The 14,453-nt window shown below is 34.5% G+C and overlaps 1 protein-coding gene across 4 annotated transcripts in view; it reads left to right on the top strand.

The window, feature by feature from the left end:
- Nucleotides 1–14,453, top strand: part of PRPF18 (pre-mRNA processing factor 18) — a 96,305-nt gene that overhangs the window by 49,028 nt on the left and 32,824 nt on the right. For all 4 annotated transcript variants that reach the window (XM_087420820.1, XM_087420819.1, XM_087420818.1 and 1 more), the window contains exon 2: nt 13,473–13,550. In XM_087420820.1, coding sequence (XP_087276946.1) covers nt 13,473–13,550 — 78 coding nt within the window. The remainder of the gene's footprint in view (nt 1–13,472; nt 13,551–14,453) is intronic.

Genomic DNA, 14,453 nt, shown 5'->3' with positions numbered 1-14,453 from the left:
GTTGGAAGGCATAGTTGATGTTAGGTAGGGCCAGGATGTTGAAATCTAAGTGCTTTAGAGGGAAAATCACGAAAAGCTCGGCTCACGCGCAGGGTTTACAACGTGTGTATTTGTATAATCAGGTGTGTGAGTGTCTTGCGTGCTATGAGAGAATGTGTGTAACTGGGCATCTTTTCTTTTTGTATCTGTGGGAAGACAGTCTTGATTTGCAGCTGTATAATTTTATATAGAGTCAGTTCCTTTATAGCCTTTACCTTTCTGCATCATAGTGTTCGTCAATAACTTGCAAACTTTTTTCACTGCCTCAGCCACAGTAAGAAATACACTTTTATACTTTGCCCTGAGATATATATATGAAAAAAGTTCCATGAAACAGTTTTTACCTTAACTATATGTGATTCTATATGTTTTATTATTTTAATCGCTTCTGTTTCATTTTTTTTAAAAATGCTGGTCAGGGATCAGTGAATTGTTTTCATTACCCTACCTGTAGCTGGAAAACTCCTGTCTGTGTTGTATTGTTCTTCCAGAAGAGCTGCCTCCTCTTGGTCAGTACAGGTGGTGTCCCAGTGTTTTATTGTTAGTCTGATAGTGGAAACAGTGAAAACCTTGTGAGTGCCCCTTTGTTAAACTGGAGAAGCTCCAACAATAGCTTCCATGCAGCCTAAATGTAGTCTCTGCATTGCTTGAAGACAGTTGCTTTGGAACTCGGGTATTGGTGAATCTTCATTTAATGCAAAGCTTCATTTATATAGGAAACCAGGTTGCTTGAGGAACTTAATGGGGGAGGGGCTGTTTTAGGAGCTTCTCCACAGTTTGATGAAGGGGCATTCATAAGCTATTTACTCTTTCCGCTATCACAGATTAACAGTAAAAAGCTGGGACACCACTTGATATGACCAAAGATGAGGCGGTCTTGTGGAACCGTATAGACACGTGTTTTCAGCTGCAGATGGGGTAATGAAAACAGTTTACTGATCATTATGCCTTTCAAATTAAGTTGAGGACATTGGTACACTTTACCTGTAAGCAATTTGGCATGTATATCATTAATCAGAGATCAGCATATGTTTATACTTCTTTTAGTGTGTATACAAAAATTTACATATGAAGAAATACACAGATCTTAAGTGTACCAGTCAGTGAATTTTGACAAATGCATATGCCTGTGTAATCCCATCTGTATCAAGATACAGAATATTACCTTCCAGTCAGTCCCTGTCCCTACCGCCCCCAGAAGCAACCACTGTTCAGATTTCTTTCCACCATTGATTAGTTTTGCCTGCTTCAGAGCTTCACATAAATGGGATCATACTATGTACTCTTTTATGTCCCACTTTGTTTAATCAGAATCATGTTTTGAGTTTTATCCATATTGTCACATGTATCAGTTGTTTATTACTTTTATTGCTGAATAGTATTCCATTATATGAATATATCCAGTTTGTTAACCCATTCTCCTGCTGTGGGCACCTGGGCTCTTTCTAGGATTTGGCTATTAAGGTTAAAGCTGCTGTGAACTTTCTTATGCAAGTCTTATGTTTTCATTTCTCTTAGGAAAGTGCTGGGGAGTGGAATTGCTAGGTTATAGAGCACGTATATATTTAGTTTTATAAAAAGCCACCCAGCCTTTCCCCAAAGTGGCTGGACCATGTTACACATCCACCAGCAAAGTAAGAGAGTTCAGATGCCCTACATCCTTGTCAACAATTTGTATTGTCAGTCTTTTTAATTTCAGCCTTTCGGGTGGATGTGTAGTGATATCGCATTGTGGTTTTATTTTACATTTTCGTAATAATTAGTGATATTAAGTACTTTTCATATGTTTTTTGACCATTTATATATCTTTTGTGAAGTGTCTGTTAAAATTATTTGCATATTTTTTAATTGAGTTGGTTGTTCCTTTCTCGTTAAGTTTGAAGGAATTCTTTATATATTCTGGATGCCAGTCTTTTGTCAGATAAATGTTTTGTGAATATTTTCTCCTAGACTGTGGCTTTTCTCTTCATTTTCTTAACAGTGTCTTTTGAAGAGCAAAAGCTTTCAATATTGAGGAAGCCCAGTTTATCACCTTGTAATGGTTATTGTTTTCTGTGTCCTGTCTGGGAATATGAAAGAGTATAACCAGTTGGAAGACAGTCAGGCAGTTTCTTAAAAAGTTAAACATACCCCTGCCATGTGATCAAGTCATTACTCTCCTAGGCATTTACTTGAGAGTAAGATATTCTCTTATATTCTAAAAGCTTTATGGTTTTATCTTTTATAAAAAGCAGAGTTTTTGAAAATTTTGAATAAGTTTTTTTGTATGATGTGAGATAGGGGCATGGTTTACTGCTTTCCATGTGGATATCCGGTTGATCCAGCACCATTTACTGAAAATATTTTTTTTCTCCCTTTGGATGGTTTTGGTGTCTTCAGAAATCAAATAGTTGTGTCAGTGTGGCTCCATTCTGGACACTGTGTTCTGTCATAATCTGTTTGTTGATCCTTATCCCAGTGCCACACTGTCTTGATTACTGGGGCATTATGGTGAGTCTTCGAGTCGGGCAATGTAAATCTACTGCTACTACTACCCGTTTTTCTTTTTTTATTGCTTTTTTCTCCTCCTCCTCCCTTTCCTCTTCCTTCTGTTTCTCCTAATTCTCTTGCTGTGGTCTTTTATTGAATTTTTAAGCAGCTTTATTGAGGTATAATTGACATACAGTAAGCCACACATATTTAAAGTGTACAGTTTGGTGAGTTTTGACGTGTGTATATACATGTGAAACTGTCACCACAATGAAAAGAGTAAACATGTCCATCTCACCCCAACATCTCCTTTTGCCCCATGGTAATCCCACCTTCCTGGCTCTCCCTGCACCCCGCCCTCCACAGGCAACCATTGATCTGCTTTCTCTTACTTTAAATTAGTTTGCGTTTTCTAGAGTTTTATATAAATGGAATCATTCAGTGTGTTGTCTATCTTGTCTGTCTTTTTTCATTCAATGTAATAATTCTGAGATTCGTTCATGTGGTTGTAGGTATCAATACTTCATTATTTTTGTTACTGAGCAGTATTCCATTATTGTATGGGTATACCACAATTTGTTTATTCATTAAACAGTAGGGCATTTGGGTTGTTTCCATTTTGGGGCTGTTACAATAAAGCTGCTATGAACATTCATGTACAGGTTTTAATATGGACATATGCTTTCATTTCTCTTGAGTAAATGCCTGGGAGTGGAATGGTTAGATCATATAGTAGGTATGTTTAACTTTATTTTCTTTATATTTATTTATCTTTAACTTTATTACACAAAAAGAGTTTGTGTAAGATTGGTATTATTTCTTACATACATTTTAATATAATTTTATATATTTTATAGTGTGTATATATATAATTATGTATGTATATAATTATAAAAAGAACTCACCTGTGAAAGGTAAATTTTGATGTAGTTTTGTTCTTTGGATGAAATCAATGATAAAATACATTGCCTAGCTAAGAAGATTCATTGACACTTTGAAAAGTATTGTGTCTCTTTTTTTTTTTCCTCTTGTGATGAGGACTTTTAAGATTTACTCTCTTAGCAACTTCTGAATGTGCAATACAGTATTATTAACAAGGTCACATTACATACCCCTGACTCATTTATTTTATAACTGGAAGTTCGTACCTTTTGACCCCTTTCACCCATTTCTTCCACCCCTTGGCAACCACCAATCTGTTCTCTGTATCTATGAGCTTAGTTTTTTGTTAGTTTTTTAAATTCCACATATATATGATCATACGGTTTTTGTCTCTACGCTTATTTCACTTAGCGTAATGCCCTCAAGGTCCATCCATGTTGTTGCAAATGGCAAGATTTCACTCTTTTTTATGGCTGAATGGTATTCCATTGTATTTATATAGTATTCCATTGTATTTATGTACCGCATCTTCTTTATCCGTTCATTCATTGGTGGACACTTAGGTTGTTTCTATATCTTAGCTTTTGAAAATAATGCTGCAGTGAACATGGGGTTGCAGATAACTTTTTGAGTTAGTGTTTTTGTTTTCTTTGGCTAAATACCCAGAAGTGGAATTGCTGGATCATATGGCAGTTCTATTTTTAATTTTTTGAGGCAACTCTATATTGTTTTCCGTAGTGGCTGCACCAATTTACATTCCCACCAATAGTGTACAAAGATTCCTTTTTCTCCACATCCTCAGCAATACTTGTTATTTCTTGTCTTTTTGATAATAACCATCCTAACAGGTGTGAAATGGTATCTCATTGTGATTTTGATTTTCATTTCCCTGATGAATAGTGATGTTGAGCACATTCTCACGTACTTGTTGGCCATCTGTATGTCTTCTTTGGAAAAATGTCTGTTCAGATCCTCTGCCCATTTTTTGCTTGGATTGTTTGTTTTTGTGCTGTTGTGTATGAATTCTTTATATATTTTGGATAAAAGTCCCTTATCAGATATATGGTTTCCATATATTTTCTCCCATTCAGTAAGTTGTCTTTTCATTTTGTTGATAGTTTCCTTTGCTATGTGGAAGCCTGTCAGTTTGATGTTTATTTTTGCTTTTGTTGTTTTTGCTTTTGGTGTCAGTTTCAAAAAAGAAAAAAAATCCTTGCCAAGAGCAATGTCAAGGAGCTTACCACCTATGTTTTCTTCTAGGAGTTTTATGGTTTCAGGTCTTATGTTCAAGTCTTTAATCCATTTGGAGTTAATTTGTGTGTATGGTGTAAGACAGTGGTCTAGTTTCATTCTTCTGCGTGTGGCTGTCCAGTTTTCCTAACAAATTTTATTGAAGAGTCTTTCCTTTCCCCGTTGTATATTCTTAGCTCCTTTATCATAAGTTAATTGACCATATATGCATGGGTTTATTTCTGGGCTCTATTTTGTTCCTTTGATCTATGTATCTATTTTTATGCCAATACCATACTGTTTTAATTACTGCAGCTTTGTAATGTAGTTTGAAATCAGGGAGCGTGGTGCCTGAAGCTTTGTTCTGCTTTTTCAAGATTGCTTTGGTTATTTGGGGTCTTTTGTGGTTCCATGCAAATTTTAGGATTGTTCTATTTCTGTGAAAAATGCCACTGGAATTTTGATAGAGATTGCATTGAATCTGTAGATTGCTTTGAGTAGTGTGGACATTTTAATGATATTAATTCTTCCAGTCCATGAGCATGGAATATCTTTCCATTTATTGCGTCTTCACTCATCTGTGTCTTACAGTTTTCACTGTACAGGTCTTTCACCTCCTTGGTTAAATTTATTCCTAGATATTTGATTCTTTTTGATGCAATTGTAAATGGGATTGTTTTCTCAGTTTCTCATTCTGATAGGTTATTATTTGTGTATAGAAATGCAGCAGATTTTGTATGTTGATTTTGTATCCTGCAACTTCACTGAATTCATTTATTCTAACAGTTTTTTAATGGAGTCTTTAGGGTTTTCTATATATATGTCATGTTATCTGCAAGTAGTGACAGTTTTACTTCTTCCTTTCCAATTTGGATGCCTTTTATTTCTTTTTCTTGCCAAATTGCTCTTGTTTGGACTTCCAATACTATGTTGAATAAAAGTGGTGAGAGTGGGCATTCTTATTCCTGATCTTAGAGGAGAAGCTTTTAGTTTTTCGCCATTGGGTATGATACCAGATGTGGGCTTATCATATATGGCCTTGATCATGTTGAGGTACATTCCCTCTATACCCACTTTGTTGAGGGTTTGTATCATTAAATGGATGTTGAATTTTGTCACATGTTTTTTCTGCATCTAGTGAGATGATCATATGATTTTTATCCATCATTTTGTTAATGTGGTGTGTGTATCATATTGATTGATTTGAGGATTTCGAACTACCCTTGCATCCTTGGAATAACTCCCACTTGATCATGGTGTATGATCCTTTTAATGTAGTGTCGAATTCAGTTTGCTGATATTTTATTGAGAATTTTTGCATCTATGTTCATTTGGGATATTGGCCTGTAATTTTCTTTTCTTGTGGTGTCCTCATCTGGTTTTGGTATTAGGGTAATGCTGGCCTCATAAAATGACTTTGGAAGTGTTCCCTCTTCTTCTGTTTTTTGGAAGAGTTTGAGAAGGATTAGTATTAATTTTTATTTGAATGTTTGGTAGAAATCACCAGTAAAGCCATCTGGTCCTGGACTTTTGTTTTTTGGAAGGTTTTTGATTACTGATTTAATCTCCTTACTAGTAATCAGTCTATTCAGATTTTATATGTCTTCATGAGTCAGTCTTGGAAGGTTGTATATTTCTAGGAATTTATCAATTTCTTCTAGGTTGTCCAGTCTTTTGGCATATAATTGTTCATAGCAGTCTCTTATGATCTTTTGTATTTCTGTGGTATTAGTTGTAATATCTCCTCTTTCATTTCTGATTTTGAGTGCTCTTTCTTTTTTTTTTGGTGAGTCTAGCTAAAGATGTGTCAATTTTATGTATCTTTTCAAAGAACCAACTCTTACTTTCACTGATCTTCTCTATTGTCTTTTTAATCTCTATTTCATTTATTTCTGCTCTGATCTTTGTTGTTTCCTTCCTTCTACTAACTTTGGGCTTTGTTTGTTCTTCTCTTGCTGGTTCCTTGAGGTATAAAGTTAGGTTGTTTATTTGAGATTTTTTTTTGTTTCTTGAAGCGGGCATTTATCGGTATGAACTTCTCTCTTAGAAGTACTTTTGCTACAACCCATAAATTGTGGTATGTTGTATTTTTATTTTCATTTGTCTCAAGGTACTTTTTGATTTTTCCTTTGATTTCTTTGTTGACCCATTGGTTGTTCAGTGGCGTGTTGTTTAATCTCCACATATTTGTGAATTTTCCAGTTTTTTTCTTGTAATTGATTTCTAGTTCTATACTATTGTAGTTGGAAAAGATGCTGATGTGATTTCAGTCTTCTTAAATTTAATAAGATTTGTTCTGTGATCTATACTGGAGAATTTTCCATGTTCACTTTAGGAGAATGTATGTTATGTTGCTTTTGCATGGAATGTTCTATATATATCTGTTAAGTCCATCTGGTCTAATGTGTCATTTAAGGCCAGTGTTTCTTCATTGATTTTTCTGTCTGAATGATCTTTCCATTGATGTAGCATTGTGTCTCTTTATGTTTGTGTGCTCTATCATTTGGTATATTACTTCAGACTCTTTAAGGCTTATTTTCATTCTTCAACAAGATGTTGACCCTGCCACGTGATTTGTGATCTGACACATATAGTCTTACTTTGCATATCCAAGCTATATATTTGTTTGCTCTCCAGTGTCCTTTTGTAGAGTTCTTGATGATGTTTGTGTTCCATTTATATTAACACTAAAAACCTTAACATGTTGAAGGAATGATGATTCTAAATGAAATGTTGACAATCATGGTTGCATCTTGTTTTTGATTTTGATTTTCCTTTATTAGTATGGGCGGACATTTCAGGTGATATGGTGGAAAGGTTTCTGTACTTCAGACCTATGAATCTCAGTTTTGTAATCCAGAAAGTACAAGTTGGACAGAGTCAAAGAATAACATTTATAAAGCAGCATGTAGGAATTAGGTGCTTTCTTTAAAAGGAGAAGCACTTTTTATGCAATTTGTTTTTAAATTTGTTTTTAAAATCTGTCAGGATGAAAGGTCCAATGGAAATGTTAGGTGCTTTAGGAAAGAATCCAAAGAAATTTAACCATCAGTTCATATGCTGTCTTACGCTCTGTACCAGCCACTTTTAGACGTGTGTGTTGTAAGACTGTAGTTATACAGTCTTACATTATACATTCTGTAGTTAACTCAACAAACTTAGAATTTGAACATTTTGAATATAGTTAAAAAGAAACTGAATTTGTAAAATGAACAAGTCCTAAAGTCTAATTGTGGCTCCATTCTTAGATAGCCATTTAACTTTGGGCAAGTTATCTAACCCACCTGAGTTTACCTGTAAAGGGGGTACGTTACCAATGCTTAGTTTTAAAATTCTGCACTTTTAATTCTGTCATAAATGTATCCACAGCACTTGATATATCAGTGTATTTTCAGTGTACTTTATAAAATAATGTTTTATAATTAGAAGTCACTGCTTTAGTTGCTTTTCTTACAGATTGCTTCTTTGTTTTTAAACAAAAAGTATATAAAGAGTGACATTTGAAACATGATAGGGAACCCTTTGTTTTTGACAACCTTTTGTTGTCATGAAGTAAAGGGTCACATAGCACAAAGCAAAATACTTTTATTTTTCTCACTATAACTCTAAAATGAAAAGCAAATTAATTTTAAAAATGCAATTTATTGTTAATAGATAATTCATTCAAATGATTCAAAATTCAGAACATGCTGAAGGATATACAGTTATGTGCTGCATAATGACATTTCAGTCAATGATGGACTGCATATATGGCAGTGGTCCCATAAGATTAGTACCATATAGTCTAGGTGCGTAGTATGCTATACTATCTAGGTTTGTGTAAGTACACTCTGATGTTTGTACAACAATGAAATTGCCTAACGATGCATTTCTCAGAACGTATGCCAGTCTTCATACGATGCATGACTGTACAATAAAAGCTTTTCTTCTTACCCTTTTCCCCAAGCTGCCTGATTAATCTCCTCCAAAGCAGCTAATGTTATCAGTTTTTGTATATCCTATAGTTATTTCATGCATATAAAAGCAAATGTGGAAAAGAAGCAAACGTGAGTGTATTTCTTTCTCCTTTTTAGATACAAATGTTGGCATACAAGATCCACTCTTGTGAACTTGCATTTTTCGTTTATCAAAATATAAAAGAAACTAAATTTTTAAAAAAGCTCTTCTTGGGGCTGGCCTGATGGCATAGTGGTTAAGTTCGCATGCTCTGCTCTGTCAGCCCAGAGTTCACAGGTTTGGATCCTGGGCGTGGACCTACACACTGCTTATCAAGCCATGCTGTGGCAGGTGTCCCATATATAAAGGAGAGGAAGATAGCACGGATGTTAGACCAGGGCCAGTCTTCCTCAGCAAAAAGAGGAGGATTGGCAACAGATGTTAGATCAGGGCTAATCTTCCTCACTAAAAAAAAAAAAAAAAAAAAAAAGCTCTTCTAACACAAATTGACAAAATCCTGAACTTGAAATAAAGGGAGGAACTCTAGTAACCAATATGGAAGGTATTGGAAAACAAAATAATTAGGGAGAATAATGCATTAATATGTTCTAATCAATTGAAAAATCTAGGTGAAGTAAATGACTAAAAAGTACAAGAAACGGAAAAGCTGGACAAACAAGTAAGTGAGGAAGAAATAAGAAAAATTGACATCCAAGAGAGTAAAGTGATTGAAGAAGGAGGGAATTAGCAGTTGAATTAAAGATTGCATAAGATGAGTCAGAGAAGATCCTTTGGGTTTGCTCCTTGGAGGTTATTTATGATCTCAGAGGATGTTTCAGTAGAGCAGTAAGAATGGATAGCTGATTGTTGGGGGGCTGCAAAAAGAATTGGAGATGAGGAAATGGAGACACAATAGAGAAAACATTTTAGTGTAGTTGTGCTGTAAATGGGACTTAGCATGATACCCAGTGCAGAGTAAAGAATTTTTCCTGTAAGGTAGGAAAGTGTTGAGCATGTTTAAATCACGATGGTCAGGAGCCAGTCGAGAGGGAAAAGGCGAAGATGCAGAAGAGAAAATAGATGATTGATTATGAGAAGTCCCTGAGAAAGGCAGGAGAATCTGAAATCTGGAATACAGCTGAGAGAGATTGGCTTTAGACAGGAGGAGGGTTTCCCCTTCCCTTCTGATAGGAAGAAAGGATTGGTGCACATCCAGGTAAGGGTTGGTGTTGGGAGGAGTTCTTGTTAATGGCTTTCCTTTTCTCTGTAGAGTGGCTTAGTCATTTGGTGAAAATGAGGGGAGAAATTAAGGCATAAGAGGTTGGAGAGAATAGAGAATGTATAATGGTCAGTATAGACAATAGGAGAGAAAACTGAGTGGATAAATACACCCAGATCAATGGGCAACGTTGCTTAGCACACTGGGTGCAGGCATGGAGAATGCCAACAGGTAGATTCTTCTAGGACAGTGGTTCTCACTTATTGGTCTCAGGACCTCTTTCCTTTCTTAAGTATTGATGGCTCCAGAGAGGTTTATGTAGGATATATTTATTGATAATTACTCTGTTAAAAATTAAAACTGGTAAATTTGAAAATTTTTATTTATATACCATACAATAATAAACCTGTGTATGTTAACATAAATAATACATTTTTTAATGAAAACTGACTATATTTTCCAAAACAAAAGAAATTAATGAGAAGAATGGCATTGTTTTACATTTGTGCAAATCTCTTTGATCTCTGGCATATTAGAAGACAATTGAATTCTCCTATTTCTCTGTTCAGCCTGTTGTGATGTGTTGTTTTTGTTCAAGTATATGTAATAAACTTCATTCTCATACAGATAGGTAGTTGGAAAAGGGCATATTTTAAATTCCTTTTCAGATAGTTGTGGCTCTTCTTCTTTGATACTATACCAAAACTATACAAGTGCTAAGTTTCTTAAAGATTAAAGTTTGGAGTCTGACCCATATCGATGAACTTTTCATATATTAATATCCATTGAGCTATTCTGCTCTGGATGTATTCTGATCTGTTCTGCCCATACATCTTTTGCCTATGCATAATTTTGTAACATCTTGCCTTTGTAATGTCATGGTTCACTGAGTTGTACAGATCTTCTGAATGCTGATATGTTTCATTAAACAATATTAAAAAATCACGTTTGTTAATATCACCACTGATTTCATCAGAAAAGCCTTCTAGTATTGGGAAGCCATAAAGTTCACAGTGATGGATACAAATTTTCCACCATTCTAATTTTTGCTGGAAAGATGGAATTTTATCATAGGCAACAAATGCTTCATTGTTTTCCTTTAAGTGACAGGCTTATTTTGTTCAGTTTTGAGAAAATGTCTGCCATATATAAGTCTGAATAATTAAACAATTGCACACATGCTTTTCTTTGAGACAACAACACTACTTCATTATGTGGCAGAAAAGCTTTATATGTTTCATTTCATTTCATCATTCCAAATATTAAAAGGCTATGTACTTAAGGTTGAGATTTAGTAAAATCGTACTTTGTCAAGACATTCTTGAGCGAAACTGGCCTTTTTATTTTCCTGCAAGTGCATGGTGGCGAAGAATGCAGTGATCACTGGTACATAAATAAAGATACTTAGCCTTTGTTTATGCCAAGGTTCCAGTAGTTTGTGAGCACAGTGAAAAGGGGGGCACATAGTGTCTTAATATTATTATGAAAATAAACTTGACCTTATGGAAACTCTGGAAAGGTCTTAGGGACGGACTCCCAGAGGTCCATGAACCACATTTTGAGAATTGATGTTCTAGGCTTAATATTTTGTTAGGTGTGTTCAATAGAATTGAGACATGGTAGTAAAAGATGTCATAGTTAAAGACTGGACCATGGACTCTGGTCTGGAGAATCCTTTTAGTTTGTTCTACGTATCAGCTCTTTCTGAGAGGATACCAGTATGTGTTTGTCAACTTATTTGTTTGAAATATGACAGTTATATGCTTCATAGTCAAAAGGAACAATTTATGATACTCCAATAACATTTTGGGAGTGAAGAACTGTAGCTTGGAGGACTAGATCTGTACTCCAAGGATTTAAGAATCAAAGTTCTAGTCCTGCCTCTGTTACTCATAAGGCTTACTGAGTTCTGGGAGTGTGACCTAACCTTTCTAATTCTCAGGTTTCTCACCTCTAAAATAGAGTTAATAGTATCTGCTCCCACTTTTCTCAGGGTAGTTTTGATGTTCAGATGTTACCATCAGTTTCTTACCCCAGGTAATATCTTCATCTTTATTTCTGTAAAGGTGTGTTTGGTGTGTGGTAGATAAGTCAATAAATGTTTATTGAGTTAATGAATGAATTTAAAAAACAGTTTATTATGAAAGTTTTAAACACACAAAAATAGAGAGGAACTGTATATTGAACCCCTGTCTACTCTTCCCTCAATATATGTGACTCTAGAAAATAACATGTTCTTATGTAAATAAAATATGATCATACCCAACAAAATTAAAATTAGGTTCTTAATACCATCAGATATTCCTTTCACATTCAAATATCCCCAATTGGATTAAAGTACATACATATATGTGTTTTTACAGTTGGTTTGTTCAGATCAGATCCACACAAAGTCTGCTCATTGCATTTGTTTATGACTCTTGGTTTCTTTTAATTGGGAGCATTTTCATTCCCCCAGCTGCCCTCTTTTTATACCATTAACTTTTTGGTGAAACTGAGGCTAGTTTTGTTAAACGTCCCAGTGTTTGGTTGCTTCCCAGATGTTATTTAGCTTATTCCTCTATTCCCTACATTTCTAGTAAACTGGAAGTTAGATCTAAATGTTTGATTAGTTTCAGATTTAGCTTTTGGGCAAGAATACTTTATAGATGGTGCTGTGTACTTCCCATGTGTATCACATAGGAGGTGCATAATGTTTTCCTGATGCCAAGCTTGATCATTGGGTTCAAGTGCTGGCAGCCTGATCTTTCCATTGTTCATCACCAGCCTTTCTTGTAATGGTCTTAGTATCTATCCATTGATGGTCATTGCCTAAGTGAATGAGCTTTGGAACTATGAGGTGCTAAATACATGTGTGCAGGTATTATTGAGGTACTATTATAATTACTACTAATAAAGTAGGGCAGTATCTTTATTTGAACAAAGTCATCAATGGAATAATATCCAAGAGGCAGAGCTGTAGATAGTTAAGAAGTCTCTAAGTTAGAGACTGTAGATTGAACAGTGAGGATAATTTTATATATAGTATGGAAAGAGCTGATGTTTTTTCCCATCACAGTAGATTTAGAGTTTGTCTCTTAACATCAAATCATATTAAAACAAATACCTTTAAGCCATCTTTTTAATAAAAAGACGCTCCAAAACCATTCTATATCTACATTATTTTAAGAATTGATGAATACAATTTTAAGAACTGATTAATCCAAATACAGTTAGATGATTGATACAGTAAGATTCCAGATGACAAAAAGAATTTGGACACACCCTTGGAGCACTCTTGGTAGTGAGATTTAAGATGTCAGCTGTAGATGCCATAGTTTTTGTTTGATTGTTTCTGTTAGGAGAAAATAATTAAATCATCCCATTTTATGTGGTTCATAATGAGTCCATTTGTAGAAATTCTCATTGAACTTAAACATTGGGAAATTAAATCAAAACAACGTGAATGTTTGGAAAATATTGTTGGTTTCTTCTCTTTACTGTTGGATGTGCCTGTTAAAATGATACTGCAGAAAAATACTTCATGTTTAGACCAGGGGTGGAGGACAGGTGGTGTGTTCAGGAAATCCATGTAATCTCCGTGGAACCAAGAAACTTGACCAAATTCTTGAAAAACTGAAGAGTTTTCTGGTTGTTGACTATGGGACGTAGAATTTTACCCAAGGACATGTTATTAACTTATTTCTTTCTTCAATAGGAAAATAAAAAATATTTCAAACGTAGTGAACTTGCAAAAAAAGAAGAGGAAGCATATTTTGAAAGATGTGGCTACAAGGTATGAATGCCTGCTTTTATGTTAAATTGTATATTTCTGAGTTTAAATTTATACAGCTGTTGTAAAGTGACAAAATTATTGATCTCTGTTCAATTTATCAATGTTATACATTAGCCTATAAATGAGAAGCCATCTGGAGAGGTATGAGTTTTGGCTTTTATTTTTTCTTTCTTTCTTTTTTTTTTTTTTATCTTGAATTTAGGAAAATACATGCATGACTTTTGGCTTGGAATGGTTTGGCTTTTGTGGACAGCATGAAGTGGCTTGAGATCAAAGCTTGAATTTTTATTTCTAAATTAAGTCCTGGATCTGATACTGTCTCATTTTCATCTCCACCACTACTCCTCTCCCCACCTCTCCCAATAAAAGTCTATTTTTAAAGGGTTCAAAACGTTTTATTAATTCAACAACAGTGGTATTAGCAGTAATTTTTTTTCCCTCTGCTTTCTCCTGAATATTTTAAGCCATGTTTTTACGTTTGCATTGTTAATAATTCCTTTTGTCCCCAAGTACCTCTGCCTGCAATATAGTGCCATATAACATTTATATGCTTTTGTGTAATAAGGGATCACATTTCAAACACTGCTTCGTCTGTTGGATAGAAAATATAATCTTGAAATATTTGTTAGAAACAAATGAGTTATCTGGAAGACTTTGTATATTTTAGAAGCATGACTGAAATTATCTTTGAGATTACCTAGTTGAATACTATATTGGGGTTTTTATTGGGAGGGGTTAAAAGTTATGAGGTGATGTTATGTTTGAATTATTTTAAAAGAAGACTATATCTAGTTTAATAATTTTTTAACCAAAGTTCAGAGGTTTTGTTGAAATACTTTTGCCAAATGATAAATTTGAAATCAACTTTTTGCTTGTGAAAGTCGATATAAAATAATACTTTAG

The sequence above is a fragment of the Ceratotherium simum genome, chromosome 32 (assembly GCF_057802395.1).
Source record: "Ceratotherium simum simum isolate JZ-2026a chromosome 32, ASM5780239v1, whole genome shotgun sequence".
NCBI classification, from domain to species: Eukaryota; Metazoa; Chordata; class Mammalia; order Perissodactyla; family Rhinocerotidae; genus Ceratotherium; species Ceratotherium simum.
The sequence above is the reverse complement of the archived record's forward strand: the minus strand, read 5'-3'. Positions and strand labels throughout refer to the sequence as shown.